Genomic DNA, 22,248 nt, shown 5'->3' with positions numbered 1-22,248 from the left:
TGAAATTCGATGTCCAGAGGAACGTACAACCTGACCTTAAAGGTTTCGAGGTGTTTAGTTTGGTTCTAATCTGGTCTGTTTATTTAAAAAAAATATTTTGTCCAGTATTCTGAAGGACTGACTGTGATGTATGGCATCACGAGTCTTCTTTAGGTCCGAATGAACTTCAACGAAACGCCTCCATCCTTTATTGACACCAGTAACTGTCATTTCTCTCATAGTTTCTGTTGACGCAGTGACGTAACCCCAGTGCTATGATCACCCCCTCTGGTTTCCAGGGCAGACACACACACACACACGTCATGCTCCTGCAGGTTCAGGCTCTTGTGAGCACACGTCTGGTTCCTCCAGTCCTCCTCCTGTTAAATGGCCCAGATTTCTCAGCAGCTTCAGTTCACCGTGAACAGACGCTCATGTCTGAATGTGAGAGCCGGAGGAAGTGGGAAGGCATGACATTCAAACCTCGGCGGCTGGACTTCGGTCTCCTCTCAGTATTTTGGTGTTTGTCTTTATGATGCAGCTCACGAGCTTGAATTTCTTCAACGAATCAAAGTTGTTTTCTGCCCACATGTTGGCCGGTTTGGTCATGTTTACCTGCAACCTTCTTTATGCCTGTTAAGTCTCTAAAGCCTGTAATCTGCAGCCGTCACGGCCTGCTGATTAAAACACACACACACGCTGCAGGTGTCGTGTGTCGCTGCAGACCGACGGACGCGGCTTCGTGTGTTTCCAGATGTTGACCTCTTCTCCATTACATGCTGATCTGAACAGCTTATGGTGTTTGTCTTCAATGCTGTCATGTGACCTTTAAACGTCCGGCAGCGAGGAGCAGCCTGATCAGTCCCACCCTGATCAGACGTTACTGATTCGTCGAACTGTAGCGCCAACATGTGATGAGCTTCTGTTGCTTCGACTGCATCCACCTTTAAGTTTAAAGATTTGTCCGCCTTAAAGGCAGCTTTCAAAAAGCTCAGTCCTCCCGTCTTCCCGCTGAAACCCGAGGCCGGTGGTTTAACGTCAGGCCACCAGCCACCAGTTTTCCTCATCCACACTGAAATGTGAGGGCTGACGTGTTTGAATGCAAACTCTCAGTTTTCCAGTTTTGAGTAAAATTTCACCCCTTCGGAGCCGATTGTGCAAAGTTCCGTTTTGCTCGTCCGTCCCAGATTTGCCATCCGCACTAAAACACGACGCTGGTCGTCTTCTGAGCAGCCTGACGTTTCCAGACGCTGCAGTTTCTTTGTGTTTTCAGTGTTTGCAGGCTTCGCTCTCGATGCCCACGGCTGAAAGAGTCTCTCACTTCCACAGGGCTGGTGGGCTTTTTCAAATCTAGATCTTTATTTGATCCAAACTGCTGTCAGACAGCTCAGCCGGCTGCCAACTTTTCCAGTGTGAATCTGGTGTTTTTCCCACTGACCCACTGTGGACGCGTTTCACACCTGACAGAATCGGTGGCTTCCTGTCGTCGCCGCCGTGTGAACTGAGTTGCGTCTTATTTCTGTGTTCTGGCTGCTCGTATCTCCTCTGCTTTTTCATTGTAATTACGGCCCGATGAAGCTCCTGTGGAATTAAAATGGAGTGGTCGAGTGTGTGTGTGTGTGTGTGTGTGTGTGAGAGAGAGAGAGACAGGCAGAGAGAGAGAGAATGGTAGAGCGAGCTTTATTCAGACTGACCTCCCCTGATTGTTTCTGATGTTTTCATTCGCAGGCTGAGCGGCTTCACATTACAAACCAAAAGACGACCGACTCTTTAATTAATTAACTTAGATTTATCTTTATTTTTATTATTGGGACTTTTGGTTTTGGATTGTCTCGTGTCAGCAGCGTCGTGGCTCTCAGGTAAGCCCACTTTATTTTATTTGTGAATTCATTTAAAGTTTATTGATTGTTTTGTATTTGAGACATTTTGGATTTTCTGTCAGATTTATGTGTCAGTGGTCGTGATTTGTGTGTTTGTTAAATTTAAATGTTTTATTTTTATTGTATTTATTTGTGTACTTTAATAATTACTCTTCATGTTGCTGTTCAACCTTTGAATTCATCCTCGGAAATAAAATCGAGCGCTTTGTCCACCTGCCGGAGGTCAGAACGGAGTCGTGATTTAATCAGATCAACAGAAATTAACAGGATAATATTTAACTGCTCTCATATTAAAGGTTGAAGTTCTGATTTGATTTTTGTTGCTTTGTTAATTAGAAATATTTAAATAATACCAAAATAAAACTGATCCAAAATTGAAGCTTTAAAGAGAATCATTTTAAAATTTCATTTGAGGTTTCAGTGCAAGTTAAAACACACTGTTTGTTCATTAAATTATTGTTTTAAATTAAATATTAATGTGGCCTTCTTATTATTCTTATTAGATAAAATAGAAAACAAAGAAAAGCGAATATTTGATGGTGTGAAGTGACTGCAGTTAACACACACTCATCCAAAACACAAATCAATTTAATTGTTAATTTTGCTTTTAAATCAAACATCAACAACAAAATTTTCCCTGAATCTGCCTGAAGATAAAATACAGCAAACACAAAATAAAAAGTCCAACATTCAGTCCTGCTGATCCTGAATCCAAAACTGGACACAGAAAATTAAAATCTGCTAAACATCAGCACTTCACGAGGAGGTGAGCACACACACACACACACGCGTGTGTTTTCATGCAAATCAGGCTGAGTGTGTGAACACCAAGAGATGAAAGGAAAAGATTAAATCTGACTGTGCGCTTGTTTCGGGAGTGAAAGGTTTGATGTCCCGTTCGTGGACCTAAAGTCTCTGAAATGAAAGACCAATCGGGCTCAGGTCTCAGGTCTCAGGTCTCAGGTCTCAGGTCTCCGAGCCTCCAGAAACCCAAAGGGGGGAGAGAAACCGTCAGGCTGAATGGAGCACAAAATACAAAATACGGTTCGCAACTTCAGTAGAAATTAAAGACAAAATAATCAAGCTGTCTGAACCCGAGTGCTGTGGGACATGAGACAAGTCGTGAGACAGACTGGACTCCCTGAGCACCAGGCCCTGACAAACAGGCAGACCTGAGAAATGTGACCCAGGTGTGTTCGTCTGCACCACACCTGTCTTTGTTTGTGTCCAGATGAAGGTGGAGGGGTTACAGGAGGATGGGGAGTCTGGGTCCGTGTCCTCGGCAGACCGGACCGCCTCTGTGGTTCGTAGCGGCGGATCGACGGCGTGCGGGCCCAGCTCGGCCGAGCGCTGCATGTCACGGCTGCTGAGCGCCGTGGAGAGCGAGCTGCAGGCCGGCCGGGAGAAGGGCGACCCGACGGAGAGGGAGCTGAGGGTGACGCTGGAGGACGTCGAGCTGTGGAGGAAGTTCCAGCACATCACCAACGAGATGATCGTCACCAAGAACGGACGGTAACTAGGACGGCGGTGTCTTCGTCCCTGTCATGTGAATGTTTTTTAACATCTGAGATGACACCTGGCCGGTCCACCTGGTGGGACGGCTGGTCCATCTGGTGTGGTGGCCGGTCCACCTGGTGGGACAGCCGGTCCACCTGGTGGGACGGCTGGTGCAGCCTTCACAGGCCTGCACGTCCTCGCAGGTGTTTCCACTTGTGGCTGATTCATCTTCAGACTTCATGAACCAGCAAAACTGATAAATAATGTGAAACAGATGTCAGTTGAACTCAGGGGGGTGGAGCCTGTCCCAGCTGACACTGGGCGAGAGGCGTGTACACCTGGACAGGTGGTCAGTTCATCACAGGGCTGACACAGAGGTTTTTCCTTTCCTCTCAGAGAGCCGTGGACTTTGCTGCGTCTGAAGCTGACTCCAGATCAGCGATCCTGTTGACCGGGGTTATTGATTAGTCTCAATAGCAGCCGGTAATGGTCCCTGTGTGTGTGTTTGTGGTGAGGCGGGTTGACCAGTGGCGCCCTGCGGTGGGAAAACACTCCATTCACACCTGCTGGACGCCACTTCAGCTGCCGGCGCTGATGGAGAGCAGCTCGTCTGTCTGACTGAGGCTTCAGAATTAAAACCACTAAGTCCTTAACACCAGGTCACAGATGTGCCAGCTGTCCGTATGTTCTGCTGCTTTGTACTTTTACTCCACCAAAATACTGCAGTTTTTACTCCACCACGTGTGATCCCTTTGCAGTGTGCTGCCTTGTAGAGGACTCACTGTGGGAATCTGACTTCTGAGAGATTTTCAAACAGAAACACGATCAGTAATCAATAAGCTCCGATCTGATGCTGATGTGTCTCTGACATCGTCACGGTGCTGTACGGTGGCGCTGAACCTGCTCTGCTGGATAAAATAACCTGATCAGGTGTGTGGTTTTCGAGGCCACCTTGTGGGGCAGGTGTGTCGTCGTGTCCTGTTCAGATGACCGATCGTCCTGTGTGTGTGTGTGTGCGCAGCCGGATGTTCCCCGTCCTGAAGGTCAGCGTGTCCGGACTGGACCCCAGCTCCATGTACTCCTTCCTGCTGGACTTCGTGCCGGCCGACGGCTGCCGCTGGAAGTTCGTGAACGGGGAGTGGGTGGCGGCAGGCCGGGCGGAGGCCCGTGGCGAGGGGCGGGGCCACGGCGGCATCTACATCCACCCGGACTCCCCCAACTTCGGGGCTCACTGGATGAAGGCGGCCGTGAGCTTCAACAAGGTCAAACTCACCAACAAGGTGAACGGGGGAGGACAGGTGAGTACACCTGTTCAGGACACACTTCCTCTCTTTCTTTCTCAGTTTCCTGCCTTCCTGTCTGTCATTCGTTTATCCATCTGCTTTTCTTTCTGTGGTTTTCATTCTTTTTCCTCATTTCTTTCCTCCCTTCTTGTTCTCCTTCGTCCTTTGGGTTCATCTTCTTCTTTCCTCACTTTTTCTTCCTCTCGTCTTCTTCTTCTGTCCATTATCGGGCTCTCCATGTCAAGAGCGTCTCTTCGTCTCTCTTTCTCTCCTCCCTGGATTGGATGGGAGTGGGCGAGAGACCACCGCCTCTAATTAGCCACTTCAGTCCCTCTCTTCGCTCACTTCACCTGCTCGCGCCCTTGTAACCACGGGAACGGGATAAACAGCTCTTAATTGGCCGGCAGCAGTTTAATGCACTTCCTGTCGAGAGCCGTTCACCACTCAGAGAGGCCTACACACACACACACACACACACACACACTACAAAATTGGCATTAATGTTGTTTATATTTACCCCATTATCCCTGTCCAAACACACACTCACACACACACACACACACACACACACACACACACACACACACACACACACACACACACACACACACACACGGTGGGCAGTAATGCAGAGTTGGAACAGAGAGCTCGGCCATAATGAAATAATTGCTCAGCTTATTTGTACATTATGGTAATTATGTTTTTTACTGGGAAATTAATTTACCCATCATGCTTCAGATGGACGAGAGAGAGAGAGAAGTAAACTATATTCAAACACACACACTCCAGCTAATGTGGGCACTGCCAGGGTAAACACACACACACACAGCCGGGGTCAGATGTGAAGCCAGCCTCTCAATCTGAATAGAAAACAGTTTGTTTTTGTGTGCCCGCCTGGAGAGCTCGGATTGGTTAATTGGGCCTCGTTAGTGAGGGGGAAGAGGAGGGCGAGGTGGAGGTGGAGGGGCTGATGGAGAGATGGAGGACAGATGGATAAAAGAGTGTTTGGGCCAAAAGACAAAGATGGCTCCACTCCACAAACTCTCGTGCAGACTGACTGCTGGACCTGCTACACCTGGATCAGATCTCAGTTTTCATTCGGTTTTCAAACTTTCAGGTTTGAGTCTGCTTTTGTCCAGACAGGAAGTACTGATGGATGTCAGAAGGTTGTTTGGAAGTCCTTGTACCATACCTCACCCAGTAAACTATGATGTATTACTACTATACCTAGTACACTTCAATACTCTGAGCACACTGTGCACAGAAGGCATAAGAGCAACAACATAACTCCACCAGCCCCAGTACAGACAGATGTGAACAGGTACAAACAGGCGTGAACAGCTGTGTGAACACTTACAGACAGGCGTGTGAACAAGTATGAACAGGTAAAGACAAGTGTGAACAGGTACAGACAGGTACAGACAGGTAGGCATAGGTGTGAACAAGTGTGAACAGGTACGTACAGGTGTGTGTGTGAATGGGTACAGACAAGTGTGAACAAGTGTGAACAGGTCCAGATGGGTATGAACAGGTATGGACATGTGTGAACTGGTACAGCCAGGTGTATGAACAGGTGTGAATGTGCTCCTGTCTGTGTCGTCAGATCATGCTGAACTCTCTCCATAAGTACGAGCCTCAGCTCCACATCGTGTGTGTTGGCGCTCGTCATCGTCTGGTTTCCAACGTTTCCTTCAAAGAGACGCAGTTCATCGCCGTCACGGCCTACCAGAATGAGGAGGTACACACACACACAACAAAAGCAACAAGTTTTGAATGAAATGGAACAAGCTGGACACAAGGTGAAACAGTAAATAAGTGGCCAGTGAGAGGTGTTACATCAATCAAATCTGACAACAGTAGTGTGTTTCTGCTGTGTGGTTTCCTGTGCAGATTACAGCTCTGAAGATCAAGTACAACCCGTTTGCTAAAGCCTTCCTGGACGCCAAAGAGAGGTACGACGTCACGTCAGCTCTCAGACGACTTATTTGGCGTTTCTCACCAGGATTCCACAGGAAGTTAGCATTAGCATGTGATGAGAGTGTTTTTATCAGCTGCTCAGAGCTGCCGTCTCCTGCTTGTTTGGTATCAAGTGAGGAAGATACAGAAACTACAGAAACACACACACACACACACACAGGTGGTGTCCTGAGGGTGTTTGATTTATGTCTGCAGGAACCCAGGTGGACGGGGCTTAGCAGAGTCACTGGAGGGTCGTGCTGGGATTCAGCCCTGTGAGTCAGTACTGTGTCAGACCAAACCTACACGTCGTTCTTAATGTGCTGTTGTTCTTCTTTAGTCCTTCTATAAGCTATACATTGTGCTAACTGTGTGTGTGTGTGTGTGTGTGTGTGTGTGTGTGGCAGGCTGGTCACTGTGCTCGGCCGGAGGAGGCGGAGCTTTTCCTTATGGCAGCAGCCTCCCACTGACGTCTCACCATCACCATGGTTACAAACATCATGGTTACCCGGGGCGACACACACCTTACCCCACCGCCTACCTGCCACACCGCTCACACTCCTCAGGTGTGTGTGTGTTTGTGTGTGTGTCCAGTTTTGTATCTCTGTTCAAACTGCAGCTTATATGTATATTATACTATATATATATATATATATATATATATATTATTTGTACATGGTAGTTAATGTACTTACGTAATAGAAATATATACAAACTTGATAAAGAAGAATAAATGTATACAAACATTTACATACATTTATTTACAGTCTAAATCTAAAAATATTCATGTATATTTTTGTACATACTTCTACGTCCACGGAAAAACACCAAACGTATCATATTTGATACATGAGTTTTTCAGCCCTCCACATGAGTAGTGTGATATTTTTTGCCCTGAAATCCTGATGTATACAATCAGATACAAGCAGATATGATATTTGAAAATGTTGTTCAGAGGGACCAACAAGGGTTACTATTGTGTTGTTTACAGTAAATACAAACGCTGACATCATTTATATGAACTTTTGTGTGCGATTACTGGCTCTTTATTTTTAGTGAAACAGATTCGTTAAATGTCCGTTCTGTCAGTTTGTCTGTCTGAAGGTGTTCAGGTGTTATCAGATGGATGGAGCAGCTCCTCCCCTTGTCCGGCCTCCTCTTCCTCCTCTTTGTCCTCCTCTACCTCCCTTCCCCTGACCAGCAACACTCCGTCCTCACAGCCTCCCCCTCCTCCTCCTCCTCCTCACAGCTCCAGGTTAGGCACCACCCACAACCTTCTGAATTTATCAGACCAGACAGAACTTCGCCTCCAGCCTCAAAAACTAAAGTACACAATAATTTAGTGTTTGTTGTAATACTGCTGTTATTGAATTTGCTGTATAAAAATGTAAATGAACATGTTTGTGTTCAGTCAGTATCCCTGCCTGTGGACAGTTGGATGCAGTGAGCTGAGCCCCTCCCACTCGCCCTGCACCACTCTCCACGGACCAATCAGCAATGACACCCTCATGCAGCCTCCCGGTCACAGCCGAGTGGGCGGTGCTGGATGGCCACCTGGCCCCACCCACTCATTCTGAGGAGGATGTGATGTGATGTGATTGGTCAAATGGAGGTGCCGACTGTCTGTAGTTGCTGCTGCTGAGTCACTTCCTGTACGTCCTGCTAACCACTGATGGCTACAAACACATGTCCCACCAGATGTCCTACCAGTAACTGGTGTCTGCCAGTGGCACAGGAAGCTACCTGTACCCACAGGTGGCCTCTGACAGCTGGCAGCAATTAGCGACAGCTGACTGAGTCTTTGCTTGTTGTGCCTAATACCTGCCACTTGTGGCCACTGCTAACTACTGCTAAGCTAATATCTGTTGGCAAATGGTGGAGTGCAGCCACCTTTCAGGGGCCGCCAGTGTCATGTGTCATTACTTTATAATCATGTTATAATTGCAGAAAATCAGTAACTAAATCGTCAGAAAGACAATTCTGTGGACAGCCCTGATTTTGATTCTTGAAAACATTTTTTTCCTTTTGTTTGTCAGTGCTGATGATGATGATGATGACAACATCTTGTTGTTGGTGTTGTGGCGCCCTCTGGTGCTGAAGGTGAAAACATCCATTAGCTCCTCTGGTAGTGAGGCCGATGACAGGTGGTCGTCCTGTCTGTCTTTGTTCCAGTGTATCCTGTATGTCTGTACAGAATGATACTTGATTGATATTTAATTAATTGATATTTGATTGACAGGGAAGGTTTTTACAAAGTAAAAAAATACATTTCCTGTACAGTTTTGTCAGTTGTTTCAGCTGCTGCATGTTGGCTCTTTGTTGTTCTTTCTGTACTTCTGGTAGTTGCTGAAAAAACAGAAACAAAATGAACTCAACTCTTCAGTTTCACATCTTTGACTTTGCTGAATGTGGAAGTCCTGAATTCCTCTACCCGTTGTTTTTTGCTGCATGTGTGAGACAGCTTACTGTCATTCTGCTCTGTGTCAATAAAGGTTTCGTGGAAAGTTTGGCTGTAATATTTTATTTTTTCCCAACATAAAGAAGTCTTAAGTGGGACATACAGAAAGAGAGCTAACTGCCACAAGAACAGAATTTGTTCTTTATTTCCAAAATGGTACACTGTAAACGAAATGTATCCTTCAGCAGTACATTTTCCCCAAAAGAAAAGCAAGGGATGAAAAAAAAATAGACGGTGAAATGTTGTTTATGTGCAGAGTCTATTACTGTGAATTTCTGTGTATTTGTCAGTGCATGTACTGTGTGTTTACTATTGGGTGTCTGTCAATGAAACTGCATGTTTGACTTTGAAGGATTAAATAAAGAAGCAAAGTGATGACGACTCGGAGACTCTTAATTTTCACTCTGACACACAAGTTAATTATCTTCTTTTTACGCTGGTAAAATCCAATCTTACAGTCGAGCTCTTATTCTGAAACACGAGCGGAAGCTGACCTTACCAACCCGGATGTTGTGGATCACTGCTGAACTGCCCGGGCTCGTGGTTGAATGAGCTGAAACTGTACGGGTTTCTTCTGGATTGAAGATCCATTTTAAAGGTATTTTATCGTTCGGGTTCGGTTTTTATCTTCACAGGAGTGTTTGTTTTCTGTTTGACGCCTGCTCACAGCGATTTAACGCCCGTTTTTAACCTGAACTGAGTGAATTAACGCGTTATCATGCTAGCTGTTGCTCCAAAGTTGGAGTGACGATAAGTCGAATCTGAAAATAATTAGTTACCGTTTTAAATTTAAACTTGTCTCGTGTAGCTTTAAGCTAAGTTTTAATCATGTATAAATAAATAAGTCAATCATCATCACCAGTTTTTAGAACTGCGTGGCCATTTAAAAATATTTAAGACCGGATTCATAGCATCTCTGATGTGAAATTTCTGTGTGTGAACAGAATGTCTGACATTGGACTGTTTGATTTGTGACAAGATTTGATTGTGTTCCTCATTTCACGGCATTTCTAGATCAGAAGCAAAATAAATCGAAATAAAAACATATGTAAACAGTATCACTTGCAGCTCTAAATACGGCAGATACTGTTGTACTGCACAGTGGCCGCTTTTACTTCTCATGCTGTTAGTACCTTTTAGTGATAATGTTGACGTTTTGAATGCAGGATTTTTACTTGTAGGAGAGTATTTCCATGATGTGGTATTGATACTTTTACTTCATTAAACCATCTGAATCCGCTGCTGCTACACTGTTTAGTTTGCCGTTGATCAACTAACCAGTTAATCAGTTAAACCTGAACACATTTGACTGAAGCAGGCAGACAAGAAGTTGAACTCCTTCCTTTCAGCCTTGTCTGAAGCTTCGTGTGAAGGCAGGAGAGGAAACATTAAAGCTAACACAAACCTCTTCATGTCTGCTTTCAGGTTGAAGTGAAGTGATGGCTCACATCACTATCAACCAGTACCTGCAGCAGGTAACTGTCTCAGCAAGGCGTGGCGCTTCATGTGCACTGTGTTGTTCTGCCTGTGACCTCTGGGGGGCATCACTGCACTGACTCTTGTTCGTTGGTGTTTTCCTCTTGCAGGTTTACGAGGCCATCGACAACCATGAGGGCTCGTTCTGTGCTGAGCTGCTCTCCTTCAAACACCCACACGTCGCCAACCCCCGTCTCCAGGTGAGGCCCCGCCCACTCAGGTGGACACCCAGTGTTGCCAAGATACAGCCTCACCTCTGTGTTTGTGTGTGTCTGTTTCAGCTGGCCAGTCCAGAGGAAAAATGTCAGCAGCTTCTGGAGCCGCCGTACGATGAGATGGTGGCAGCTCACCTCAGGTAGGACAGCCAGGGGTCAATCAGAGGTCAATCAGGTCATTAATGTATTGATGATGTGGGAGGACTTTGTTCCAGTTCATACGGCTGAGTGCTTTTTGTCCACAAAGTGAACGTTGACTCAGAAAGACCCTTGACTGACATTTTGAATAACCAGTGAGGGTGGGGCCTTGTGAATTGTGGTCTGTGGTTGGCTGGCAGCTGTCTGTTAAATCACGAGACCTTGTGAGTCCGCAGGAGTCTGGACTCTTATGGATTCACAAGCACGGACACTCGAACCCAGTTATTAAACTGCATGTTACCATAGCAACATGACTGTGTGTATGTGTTCCAGGTGCATCTACGCAGTGGCCAATCACGACTTTGTTGAAGCCTACAAGTTCCAGACACTTGTTGTCCAATATCCTTCATGATGAAAACACACACACACACACACACACACACACACACACACACACACACACAGGCTCTGGGTGCAGATTCAGTCAACAGTCAGTAATCAGTCAGTGTTGCTCCTTGACCTCTCACATCCTTCCTGAGAGCTTTTCAGTCTCATAAAGAGGAGAACTGGTGAGTCCATACAACAGTTCATATCAGCCCGCCTTCACAAACTGTTAGCTTTGTTCTGTTTCATGTTTAATGCAGCCGATTTGAACACGCTGCCCGTGAACGCAGCGTCACTCTGCAGAATGATCGGAGTGTGTGTTGCTGTGTGGTTTCAGGGCTTTGCCGGTGATGTACGCTGTCACTCTGGATCTCAGGATATTTGCCAACAATGTAAGAAACGTGTGTGTGATGAGTGGCGGAGACTGATCTGTGGTGAGCTGTTTGTGTTGATGAATGCGATGATGATGATGATGATGATGATGAGGTTGAACTCTGTGCGTTCAGGCAGAGCAGCAGCTGCAGAAGAAGAGTAAAGGTCAGCCGAGCGAGATGTTGGAGAAGGCTGCAGAGCAGCTGATGAGCTGCTTCAGAGTGTGTGCCAGCGACAAGTCAGTACACACACACACACACACACACACACTTTCTCCAGTGAAGACTCAGACCTCTTAGCATCCAGAAGAATTAAAAGCTGATGTTTAACATCTCAGCAACTGTTTTCATGTTTGCAGCCGTGCAGGAATCGATGACTCTAAGAAGTGGGGGATGATGTTTCTGAGCAACCAGCTCTTCAAGATCTACTTTAAGGTCTGTGAATGAGGTCTGAAATGATCGACTGACAAATGAGCTTTGGGCCAGTTTGGACCAAACGCAGAACATTCTTGAGTCATCGTTTGACAGGAAAAGTCATGATATTTAATATTTAAAGGTCCAGCGTGGTGGATTTAGTGACATCTAGTGGTGAGGTTGCAGGTTGCAGCCAACTTAACTGATGTAACTGACGTAATCAGTATGAATAACCGCGTCGTGATGCGTTGTAAGACAACTCCGCAGCACTCAGCCTGAACCTTAAAAGCAATGAAATATTAAACAATATTAATCAGCTGCTTGATCAATCAACCTTTGTGCTCATGTTAACAGAATGTGTCGGTCAGAATCAGAATCAGAATCAGAATTCCTTTATTTATCCCAGAAAGGAAATTCTTTAATTCTTTAATTCATTTTCTTTCGGTCAAACCTGCTTTCAGTCCTGAGCCGCGACGCACTTCATATATTGATTTTATTTATTTTGTCATAAATCAGATCAATAAGCTGCATCTGTGTAAGCCTCTGATCAGAGCCATCGACAGCTCCAATCTGAAGAACGACTACAGTCCAGCTCAGAAGGTCACCTACAAATACTACGTGGGCCGCAAAGCCATGTTCGACAGCGACTTCAAACCAGGTGAGGCTGACCCGCAGTGACACTGTGATAACTACTGCAGTCATCATAGATATGTCCTCATTTAAATCAGTTCAGACTTTAGTTTTTAGCGATTTGGAATTCATTTGTCTTGAGTGTTTTTTGTTTTTTAAACGCTCACATTTTGCTGATTGACACAATGAACTCGATTCTCATATTTGTCCTCTTGTGAGCACATTTTTAAAAGAATCTGCGGCTCCCGACCGAAAGGTGCAAAAATATCTGAAACCTCTGATTGCGTCTCTGTAGCGGAGGAATTTCTCTCTTATTCCTTCCACCACTGCCATCGATCCAGTCAGAAGAACAAGAGGATGATTCTCATCTACCTGCTACCCGTCAAGATGCTGCTGGTCAGAAACTCGTCTCACAGGAACCACTTGGTTTTGTAAGTTTGAACCAGATCCCAGAGCTCCCGGTTTGACTGCAGGCTGCTGCTCTTTCAGGGTCACATGCCGACTCATCAGCTCCTGAGGAAATACGACCTCATGCAGTTTGCTGACGTCACCAAAGCTGTGAGGTGAGTCGAGAGCTGCAGGCAGTAAGACAGGAAGTGACTTCATACTGTCAGGTGGTCACACAGGTGAGCCGTGTCTGTGTTTCAGTGAGGGGAACCTGCTGCTGCTGAACGAGGCCTTGTCCAAACATGAGACCTTCTTCATCCGCTGCGGGATCTTCCTCATCCTGGAGAAGCTCAAGATCATCACCTACAGGAACCTCTTCAAGAAAGTGTGAGTCGAGCTGCACGGCGGCTCCTCCTGCTGGATCTCAGTGGTACTACAGCTGGAGGCTGATCTGAGCTTCTGCTTGCAGGTATCTGCTGCTGAGGACCCACCAGCTGCCTCTGGACGCCTTCCTGGTGGCTCTGAGGATGATGCAGCTGGAGGACGTGGACATTGACGAGGTGCAGTGTATCCTGGCCAACCTGATCTACATGGTGAGTGCGCACACACGCGCACACAGACACACACACACAAAGCAGAAAAACACTGAGCAGATCTTCTGTGTTTTCTCACCTCTCAGGGTCACATCAAAGGTTACATCTCCCACCAGCACCAGAAGCTCGTGGTCAGTAAACAGAATCCATTCCCTCCTCTCTCCTCTGTCTCCTAGACTACATTACCCACAATCCTCTCTGGCTGTGACTCTGCCCAGGAAATGTTTTTTCCCATTTGATTCTTGTTTTTTTATTTTGTACTGTAAAAAGTTGTTGAATAAAAGAGATGCTGGTTTGTAGAGCATGTATCGATTGATGACTGAACCAAAACCTGTCTGCAGACTTTGTTCATGTGATCTGTGTTCCCTGGAGGCTTTGGGCGGTGCATTGTGGGTACTGAAGTCTTTATTTTAGGCAGTTGGTCCATTTACTCATAATCACTTTTCATAATTCAGCATTTGTTTCACGTGACAGAGTTGAATTCACATTGTCGATCTTTTTAGTTTTACTTTTTGCACACATGTTTTTGTTTGCACCTGAACCTCAGTGACAGACTGGTTCTGCTGGGTCCACAGCCTGAACCACAAGTACATGACGGTACATAGGGGTGCAGGGCAGCCCTGATCTAAACAGCTGCTGTGATTTGGAAAATGTTTAGGAGCTCAAACACATGAAACCACGAGTTTGGTCCACTCCGGACACTTTAAGTTAACAAGAAATTTGATGAAGGGAAAACAGTTTGAAAGATGGCGGCGTTGGCCGGCTCGTTAGCGACTCTCAGGGTACTGGCTGACTTGGGGAGTCATGTGATCCTCGGCAACCTCCAGCCTCGGTTTGATCCAGCTCAGGTAGCGGGAAAGTTTGGTGAACACCAGACCATCGCATTCTGTAGATGATGACATCAGCAGCCCGGTCAGGAACACCGTCCCCCGATCCACTGTGGCGACCGGCGTCCCTGGCAACAGACCGCCACATTTCCTACCTCTGGTCTCTGACCTCGGACCGCCGCCAGCTGCTGGCGACTCATGATTTTGTGTCTTTGAACTGCCACTGTTTCCTGTTCCATTTCGATTGTTTTGGAACTGGTTCTGGTGCTGGTTCAGGTCCGCTGTATGTTCAGTTGGCCTCTCTTGGAATCCGTTTTGGCTCCCTGAAGGTCCACTCTGCCTCCTCATGCAGAACATTTTGTTACTGAGTGGATGTGAGATGTTGAGCTGACTGCGGCACTCGTCCAGTGCCATGTAGACCAGTTTCTGAGTGCGGCTGCTCCCCCGTCTCTTGGCAATTCCCATCCTCCCAGAATGCATCAGGATGTTTTCACTGAAGTCCTTGGTGGGCAGGCAGAGGTGGATGAGGGCGGAGCTAAAGGGCAGAGGGCGGGCCAGCTCGAGGAGGGCAAGATTGTTGTCATGGTGACCTGTGCGGAAACGGTCATGAATGTACAGAGCCTGGACAGGGATGAGCGTCTTCTCGTTGCCTAGGAGACAAAATGTCAAAACAGCATCATGGTCCGGTGCCCAGCTAGGAAGTCGACAACATAAAGAAGCGATAAACGACATGCTGAGTTAAGTTCACTACCAGGGACCACATAGAAGCTGGAGGGTCTGGGATCTGATTCTGAGTGCAGGAAGAGGCAGCGGGCCGCCGTCAGGACGGAGAATCGACCCAGCATGACGCCTCCACACAGCTCCACCCCTCTGCTGCTCAGCAGGGACACCTGGAGACAGGAAACAAAACCATATCAGGACCCCGTGTGTGGTCAGGTCTGAGATAAAACCATCGAGTCTTGCATGTGGGAGTAGTTTTATCCAAACTAAAGATGACCACGACCACTGTTTTCAGACATTTTATAAACCAAAAGATTCGTTGTTGACAGATGAATAAAAAAACAGAACAAAACTACATCCTGTCCCTTGAAGAACTGTTATGGAGCCATTCAGATCCAACGGGTTCAGGAATGTGACCAGTTTAGATAAAACAAAACTAAAGAGTGACTGTTTGCTGGGTGAACTGACACCTCGCTGTGATTGGCTCAGAGCGTCTTACCTGCCAGGGACAGTTTCCATGGCGACACATAGACGCAGTCGTGTTGAACTTGTCAGGAAGTCTTCCACAGGGATACTCCACTGAGGACACAAAGAGAGGCTGTTAGACCAGTGTGACCTGGTTCGGTGAGGGTGTCCCTGAATGGGGGGCAGGGTCTGACCTTCAGGCAGGCAGCTCCGTCTGTCTGTCTGCAGTTTGAACCCCGACATGCAGGAGCAGGTGAAGGTGTGGTGGGCGGCCGTGCACAGCTGGTGACAGGCTGTGGGACCTTCAGTCGGACACTCTGAGGACTCTGAGACGGACGGTGGTGACAGAGGACAGTTAGGAACATCACACCTGTCAGGACTCGGGTGTAGGTGTGCCGGTGTTGCCACGGTGACGACTGATAAAACAAACCCAATCATGATTCGTTAAATTTAAATGTTGTGGTCCGACCTGCTCTGGAGGTTTGGGACGCAGAAGGTGGGGATCCTCCTTCTCCCAGCTCTTCCACAGCTCCCAGTTCACAGACTTTTCCACGGTGGGGGTCGGTGCAGGAGCAGTGGAACCCCCCCACTTTGTCGGTGCAGTTGGCTCCATGAAGGCAGGGGTTGGGCTCGCACTGGTCCCCATCTGCTCAGGGACAGAGAGCTGATCAATGCCACCGATTAGTCAGCAAGGAAACCATCAATAAAGTACTCTGCAGTCCCACTTCCAGAGGTGGAAGATTACTTTTGTACTTTTATGTGTTCATGAGCTTTTTATCGGATTATATATATTTTATATGTCCCAAAATCATGTAGAAACTAAAACTACTGTTGTGAAATACTGCAGGTAAAGAATTATTGCACAGAGAAGATTAATAAAATCATCAGTCAACTTGATTAATATTTCAGTCTATTTCACCTCCATCCAGACTTTACTTTTATTGGCACGGATGTCTTTTGTTTACATCTCATGAATTCGTTCTCTGTGTGAAGTTGTGAGAAACTCACCGTAGTAGACGGTCCAGAATGCGATCTGAAACGTGAGACAGAGTCAGCCATAACAGCCACATTTGGTGTTATTGATTGTCATTACTGGTGAGAGTCTGACCGTCTTGTCGGTGTCCTCAAAGTACTCGCGGGCCTCCTCGTAGCTGCACCGCTCCTCGTAGCACTCGCGCTCCAGGTTCCCCTGCAGGATCTCCTCCACCAGGAACATGTTGGCCCGTTTGGAGCGCAGGAACACGTGATGATCCTGCCGAGCCTGAAACACTGCGAGCACCACGAGAAAATTCTCAATCCGCAACGGAACGCGTCCTCTTTCTGTTTAAAATTTAAAATCAGCAAATCCAGGACAGGAAGGAGAGGAAATCATCAGGAGGTCTTACCTTCTCCTTGGACGAACACCTGAAGGATGCAGAGAAGGAGAAGAGACGCTCGACAACAAGCCGACATGATGCTGACCGCCATGACACTGACTCCACTGTGACCACACACACACACACAGAAATACACGCTGATGAGTCACAGCTGATTCATAGACACATCAGAACCTTCAACAAAACTAGCAGAAACGTTCTCAGATATCAGAGGTGTCAGTCAGTCTGCAGGCCGACCGAGCTGCAGTGAAACACATTTTATTAAAACTCTTTTCACAGCAGTGAGGGGTTCACTCGGTTCCTGTAAAGAGTTAACCGTGAAGACAACGGTTCTCGTAAACGTGTTGGACTCTGCAGTGGACTCTGGCCTGTCCCCAAACCACACAAAACAAGCAGCAGGTCTGTCCTCTGAACCTTCAGGACTCGGTACGTGTGTTTGTTTGAGGTCAGCGAGGAGGGATTTCACCACTCTGATTAATCATTTGTAATGAGACGGGGACCTTTCATCGTTGGGTAATGGACAGAACATTCAGACAAATGGACACGATGCCGCTGGTGAAGCCTTGCAACAGGAAGGGAATCCTGATCCACTTACAACCTCGTCTTCAACGCCGATGGTGTCCAACGTCTTCACATCTTAATTTGTCGTTTCATGAGTGACAAGTCAGCTTTCATCTAAGATTGATAATTTCGTTTTTAAAAATGTTATTTTCATGAATTTCTGCCCGGGAATAAAAATGCACCAACACACGCATAATGTTTTTGTTTTAATCACACAGAAAATGAACACATCAGACTGCTGTTGTATTTTTTTTATTTGCTTTAAATTCTGCGAAAAAGCTCAGTGACTGATTAAAATCTTGCCGTGGTTTACAGAGATTGAAATGTTTGTTCACTTCGTGCTGCTCTGAGGATGACGATTCTGTGGTGTGGCGGGAGGCGGCCGTGTGCTAACATGTTAGCGACGTCTGCTGCAGAAGCTGACGAGGTGCTGAACGTTCAGCTCGTTCTGCTGTCTCAAGATGAATGAATGCAGCTTTGAGCGTTTCTGTCTTAAAACAAGTAAGTGTTTCTGTGGCTGAATATGCCTGTGAAGCAGTCTTGAGTATCAAATCGATGATTACATGAGGGGCACGCCGAGTGGCTGGTCTCAGTGGAGATGACCCCCACTGTCCTACAAGACCAATCTCTTGATGGGCCCGAGGTGCCTCTTCATCCTGCTGCCGCTCGTCGCTTTGGGCATCAGCCTCTTAATGCCGTCTCGGATCCACGTGACGTACTTGGACACCTGGGTGTAGACGCCGTATTTGCCTTTGCGCGCACAGCCTTCACCCCAGCTCACAATGCCGGTGATGAAATAGGTGCCACGGTAGCGTGTGACGTGCGGTCCGCCGCTGTCCCCTTGGCAGGCGTCCTTTGCTATCTCATCGTAGCCAGCACAGAACATGCGGGTGGAGATACGCAGTTGGGTGGATTCAAAGCAGGTTAACCGATCCACATACGGGATAGTGAGGCGCTGCAAGATGGCGGACGGCTGCCGACCCTCACCGATACGGCCGAAACCGCTGACCATCCCGTCCGGCTGCCGCATCAGGACCTGCAAGAGATGACAATGCAAGTGTGTTTTCACCTCGAGTGTGAGCAGCCGGTTACCCGCCTGGAAACATGAAAACTGCTGACGATGAAAAAAAAATTAGTTTGAAGGTTAACCTTTTCTGCAAAGTCCTGCTCAGGTATGCAGGCCGGCAGGATGAACCTGGTGAACTTGATGGGCGTGGCCAATTTGATAAGTGCAATGTCGTTGTGGTAGGTGTCCGGCTTGTATTTATTGTGGGTGATAATAGTTTCCACTTCGTGAACAGCTTCATTGCCGTCCTCCTCCAACACGTCAAACTCACCTGAATGCACAGAAACAGGAAGCACATTGTCACTGTTGTGCATAGTAAAATCATTTAATCCCAGTATTGTAATTACAGTGTTGTAACTGACTCACCGAGCTTGATGTAGATGTAGCGTGACTGGTTCATGCAGTGGGCGGCGGTCAGGATGATGTACTCGTTCAGGATGGTTCCTCCACAGAACCCTCGGTCCTCCTCGTTCAGGAGGAGAGCCTGCCAGGATGACATTACACAGGAAACCGGAATGGATGATAATGGAGTCCATGTTCACTCTGCTTCAGTGTTGTTTCCTATTTTCTTATAACAGCGTATGGTGCTCGTGTTTTTGTCCGTACCTGCCATGGACATTCCCCTGGTGGACAGTCCTCTCCATTGACAATACGGGTCATGCCTGCCATTTGAGAGGTGATAGCTTCCTCAAACACTCTTTGTTTTGGTGGAATCGAGCTGTAGCTGCTGTTGCCCATATTGTTATCCTGCTCGTCTGGGTTGATGTCGAGGCCTGCCAGGTCCAACTCGGTGCCGTTCCCCTCCGTCGTGTTCTTCCGCTCGTACCTGAAAACAGTCCGGATGTTTTCGGTGATGATGGCGCCACATTTGAAGGTCACTGCAAGAATTCACGTGAAGTTTAGAGTTTAATCACTGAACGAATTGAATCATGTTGCTGTTTGAAAACAGAGCAATGCTGAGTAGATTCTGTGAACATTTAGTCCTGATGGTGAGCCAGACAGGATTGTTCACCAGACAACCTTGACCAGTATCCTGCTCGTGTTGAACAGTCGTTAGGTCTCAGCTCTCTTTCATCTCTTCATCTGCAACTCATTACCAAAGTCTGAACTGCCTGAACCGTGTAGACTCATGAGTCTCACCGTTGGAGTCGCAGGATTTGTCATCTGACCCCAGGAAATATCCATCAGCACAGGAGCACTGCACGTTTCCTCGGACCACTTTGCAGAAGTGTTCGCAGCCGCCGTTTTTGTTCTCACAGAGCTCGGGAACAACTGCAAAGATACAAGATGCAGTGAGAAGACATGGGGGAGGGTTAACCCTGCCGCCACACACCAACATCAAGACGGGCTGATTCTGAGAAACCCTGGGATACATGACGGAAAACTCAGCCATGATTGAACGTTTAGGGTTCTGTACCAATTTCACAGTTGAAGCCCTGGTACCCGGCCTGGCAGTAGCACTCGTAGCTCCCAATTCCGTCTTTGCAAAGTCCTCCATGTGCACAGGGCATCGACTCGCACGCGTCGCCATCTGCAGGACAAACAAAGCAGATTCGGTTAGAGGAGCTTGATGGAAACAAGCACAAACTTCGACATGTCAACAGCCAGTTTTACTGTCTGTGTTTATTTGTACAGTCCCTGAGTGTGAAGGCTCTGATATCATCCCCAAAACATTTCCTCACAGCACACAGTCGCTGTCTAAAATGTCAGTGTTTCTAAAAGATTTCTGAATCGGCCAGTCCATGAAGCAATGCTGACAACAGAGAGCAAATGCCTTACCGACATATTTGGCCCAGAACTCGTTCTGCAAAAAGAAAAACAGAGCGAGAGTTAAGTCAGGATGTTTCGGACGGACGTCGTCTGACGGCCGTGTGCTGTTGTGGAGCTGCAGGAGGTTCTTACGGTTTTCTCAGCGTTTTCGAAGATCTCTCGCGCCTCCTCCCAGCTGCAGCGCTCCTCCACACACTCCCTCTCCATGTTGCCTTGTTTGACCTCCTCTAAAAAGCTGTTGGCTCGTCTCCGCCGGGTCAGCACCTGACTGGCTGCCTTGCCGTCCAGGAAGACTGATGGGAGAGCAGAAATGTGCGGAGGGATGACTGACAGATGAAGAGCTCACTAATCATTCACTTTGTTCAAAACGACTCCATTTTGTTTCTGAGCTGCACTCAACTGCTCACATTGCTGCAGTATAACAAAAGAAAAACACTGTTAGCATGCTAACACACTAAACTAAAATGGTTAGGATTGTTAGAATGTTATACGCTGCTGTTAGCATTGTTAGCATGACTCTGGTCAAAGCTTCAGATGGTGGTTAATGGTGTGACTGAGCGAATGTGAAGTAGCAGGAAACTGAAGTTACCAACTCCAGCAGTTGGTCTAAAGGTGAGCTGTTAGCATCGCTGTGTGAAGTCTGATTGATAACCTCAAGTGATGTCACTTGAGTCAGGATCAGTTTTGGCTGAAGACTAAATCAGTGTCAGTCTGTAAAAGAAAACTTTTCACTTTTTCTTGTCTTTGAAAAGTGGGGTTTGATGGATAATTTAGGGGAAATTTTCTGGTTTGAAAGGACCAATCACGGCCCAGCAACTGGTTCGTTTTGTCCAGTGAGATGTTAGAAGGATTTCATGTCAGTGTCAATCCTGAAAAATCTAAAATATGTTGACATCCAACAGACAACACGTCAAACACACAAAACAGGACGGGGTCAAGTGTCAGCCACCAGCCACCAATCAACACACAACCCCCACCCACCACCCCCACCCAAAACACGCTCTCCACATGATGGTCTGTCTTTTCCCCGGTGCTTTAACTTCATCTCCTGAAGATTTAGATTTTAGCAGACGTACCTGCGTGAGCAGTGGCCAGGTGGACCAGCAGGAGGCCGAGGGACAGTCGGTGAAACCAAAACATGGCCCCAGATGGATGTGAGCTCGGCTGGAAAAACCTCAGTGTGCTGAGTGGAAGTAATGAATTGTGAGTGTGGACAGAAGGAGGGAGAGAGGAGGGCTGGTAGAGAGAGGCCATTGACCTGCATGAAGAGAGAGAGAGAGAGAGAGAGAGAAAGTGGGGGAGGAGGGGGAGAACGAGGTGTCGACATGTTGAAACTGCACAGATCGTACCGGGCAGCGCTTATCCTCAGACTTCCTGCCAGGAGTCAGAGACATTCCTAACAACCACAGGAGTCAACTACAAGTCCCAGAGTGCACTGCTGCAGGAAACAGCCAACCAGATGAGTTTGTTTTTATTGCATTAACCTGACAGCACATGAAAAAGTGAATTAATTACAGAGAGGTGAAGCGGTGAGCTGAGCTCCACCTGACCACCACCTGTCCTCCACCTGTTGTCTCAGGACAACGTTGTCTCCTGGACTGAATGTGACCAAAAGGAAGCAGAAAGCAGCTGGTGTTCAGCTTCTGTTACAGCAGAAAGCACTTTGCAGAGGCAGATGTTGTGTAAAGTGAAGGATGTTGAAGGTGGGAGGAGGAAAACACACACGCACACACACACACACACGCACACACACACACACAAAGGGAGGACAAGGAATTCATCTCCTGAAGTGTTGCCTGTTG

The 22,248-nt window shown here is 47.2% G+C and overlaps 4 protein-coding genes across 5 annotated transcripts; 2 read left to right on the top strand and 2 right to left on the bottom strand.

Moving 5' to 3' along the window:
* Nucleotides 1-28: 28 nt before the first annotated feature.
* LOC124055235 (T-box transcription factor TBX19-like) lies at nucleotides 29-9,384 on the top strand. Of its 2 annotated transcripts, XM_046381860.1 has the most exons (9): nucleotides 29-1,838; nucleotides 3,091-3,371; nucleotides 4,378-4,654; nucleotides 6,243-6,377; nucleotides 6,530-6,591; nucleotides 6,812-6,870; nucleotides 7,003-7,161; nucleotides 7,685-7,850; nucleotides 8,007-9,384. In XM_046381860.1, exons 2-9 carry the CDS (start codon nucleotides 3,091-3,093, stop codon nucleotides 8,170-8,172), a joined length of 1,305 nt encoding a protein of 434 aa, XP_046237816.1. In that variant the 5' UTR covers nucleotides 29-1,838; the 3' UTR covers nucleotides 8,173-9,384. The 2 variants fall into 2 exon arrangements, with proteins under 2 accessions (XP_046237816.1, XP_046237815.1); XM_046381859.1 differs by having other exon boundaries at nucleotides 29-3,371.
* Nucleotides 9,385-9,554: 170 nt separating this feature from the next.
* Nucleotides 9,555-13,960, top strand: pcid2 (PCI domain containing 2). Its single transcript, XM_046381864.1, has 15 exons — nucleotides 9,555-9,651; nucleotides 10,479-10,528; nucleotides 10,640-10,729; nucleotides 10,811-10,884; nucleotides 11,216-11,281; nucleotides 11,410-11,451; nucleotides 11,604-11,658; nucleotides 11,773-11,876; nucleotides 11,997-12,072; nucleotides 12,568-12,709; nucleotides 12,977-13,077; nucleotides 13,171-13,244; nucleotides 13,330-13,455; nucleotides 13,538-13,661; nucleotides 13,748-13,960. Exons 2-15 carry the CDS (start codon nucleotides 10,493-10,495, stop codon nucleotides 13,835-13,837), a joined length of 1,200 nt encoding a protein of 399 aa, XP_046237820.1. The 5' UTR covers nucleotides 9,555-9,651; nucleotides 10,479-10,492; the 3' UTR covers nucleotides 13,838-13,960.
* Nucleotides 13,961-14,048: 88 nt separating this feature from the next.
* prozb (protein Z, vitamin K-dependent plasma glycoprotein b) lies at nucleotides 14,049-17,305 on the bottom strand. The gene is made up of 8 exons (XM_046381850.1): nucleotides 17,059-17,305; nucleotides 16,782-16,942; nucleotides 16,682-16,706; nucleotides 16,143-16,319; nucleotides 15,868-15,999; nucleotides 15,708-15,787; nucleotides 15,240-15,378; nucleotides 14,049-15,138 (listed from the first exon to the last, which is right to left on the bottom strand). Exons 1-8 carry the CDS (start codon nucleotides 17,138-17,140, stop codon nucleotides 14,429-14,431), a joined length of 1,506 nt encoding a protein of 501 aa, XP_046237806.1. The 5' UTR covers nucleotides 17,141-17,305; the 3' UTR covers nucleotides 14,049-14,428.
* A 541-nt stretch (nucleotides 17,306-17,846) lies between these two features.
* f10 (coagulation factor X) lies at nucleotides 17,847-21,680 on the bottom strand. The gene is made up of 9 exons (XM_046381838.1): nucleotides 21,523-21,680; nucleotides 20,579-20,739; nucleotides 20,456-20,480; nucleotides 20,094-20,207; nucleotides 19,817-19,948; nucleotides 19,283-19,554; nucleotides 19,043-19,160; nucleotides 18,760-18,947; nucleotides 17,847-18,646 (listed from the first exon to the last, which is right to left on the bottom strand). The coding sequence occupies exons 1-9, from the start codon at nucleotides 21,584-21,586 to the stop codon at nucleotides 18,224-18,226; spliced, it is 1,497 nt and encodes a 498-aa protein (XP_046237794.1). The 5' UTR covers nucleotides 21,587-21,680; the 3' UTR covers nucleotides 17,847-18,223.
* Between the last annotated feature and the right edge of the window lie 568 nt (nucleotides 21,681-22,248).

This window comes from Scatophagus argus, chromosome 24, assembly GCF_020382885.2.
Source record: "Scatophagus argus isolate fScaArg1 chromosome 24, fScaArg1.pri, whole genome shotgun sequence".
Lineage (NCBI taxonomy): Eukaryota > Metazoa > Chordata > Actinopteri > Scatophagidae > Scatophagus > Scatophagus argus.
This window is presented reverse-complemented; position numbering and strand designations above follow the sequence as displayed.

What these genes read in the sequence shown, in the direction of transcription:
- LOC124055235 (XM_046381860.1), top strand. Translation starts at nt 3,091, where the DNA reads ATGAAGGTGGAGGGGTTACAGGAGGATGGGGAGTCTGGGTCCGTGTCC. An exon ending in TTCCTGGACGCCAAAGAGAG is followed by an intron (nt 6,592 to 6,811) that starts GTACGACGTCAC and finishes TTATGTCTGCAG; the next exon opens with GAACCCAGGTGGACGGGGCT. An exon ending in ACACCGCTCACACTCCTCAG is followed by an intron (nt 7,162 to 7,684) that starts GTGTGTGTGTGT and finishes CCGTTCTGTCAG; the next exon opens with TTTGTCTGTCTGAAGGTGTT.
- pcid2 (XM_046381864.1), top strand. Translation starts at nt 10,493, where the DNA reads ATGGCTCACATCACTATCAACCAGTACCTGCAGCAG. An exon ending in TCGCCAACCCCCGTCTCCAG is followed by an intron (nt 10,730 to 10,810) that starts GTGAGGCCCCGC and finishes TGTCTGTTTCAG; the next exon opens with CTGGCCAGTCCAGAGGAAAA. An exon ending in ATGGTGGCAGCTCACCTCAG is followed by an intron (nt 10,885 to 11,215) that starts GTAGGACAGCCA and finishes TATGTGTTCCAG; the next exon opens with GTGCATCTACGCAGTGGCCA.
- prozb (XM_046381850.1), bottom strand. Translation starts at nt 17,140, where the DNA reads ATGGCGGTCAGCATCATGTCGGCTTGTTGTCGAGCGTCTCTTCTCCTT. An exon ending in ATTCTGGACCGTCTACTACG is followed by an intron (nt 16,320 to 16,681) that starts GTGAGTTTCTCA and finishes GTCCCTGAGCAG; the next exon opens with ATGGGGACCAGTGCGAGCCC. An exon ending in ATGGAAACTGTCCCTGGCAG is followed by an intron (nt 15,379 to 15,707) that starts GTAAGACGCTCT and finishes TCCTGTCTCCAG; the next exon opens with GTGTCCCTGCTGAGCAGCAG.
- f10 (XM_046381838.1), bottom strand. Translation starts at nt 21,586, where the DNA reads ATGTTTTGGTTTCACCGACTGTCCCTCGGCCTCCTGCTGGTCCACCTG. An exon ending in CCTGGCCACTGCTCACGCAG is followed by an intron (nt 20,740 to 21,522) that starts GTACGTCTGCTA and finishes CTCTCCCATCAG; the next exon opens with TCTTCCTGGACGGCAAGGCA. An exon ending in CTACATCTACATCAAGCTCG is followed by an intron (nt 18,948 to 19,042) that starts GTGAGTCAGTTA and finishes CTGTGCATTCAG; the next exon opens with GTGAGTTTGACGTGTTGGAG.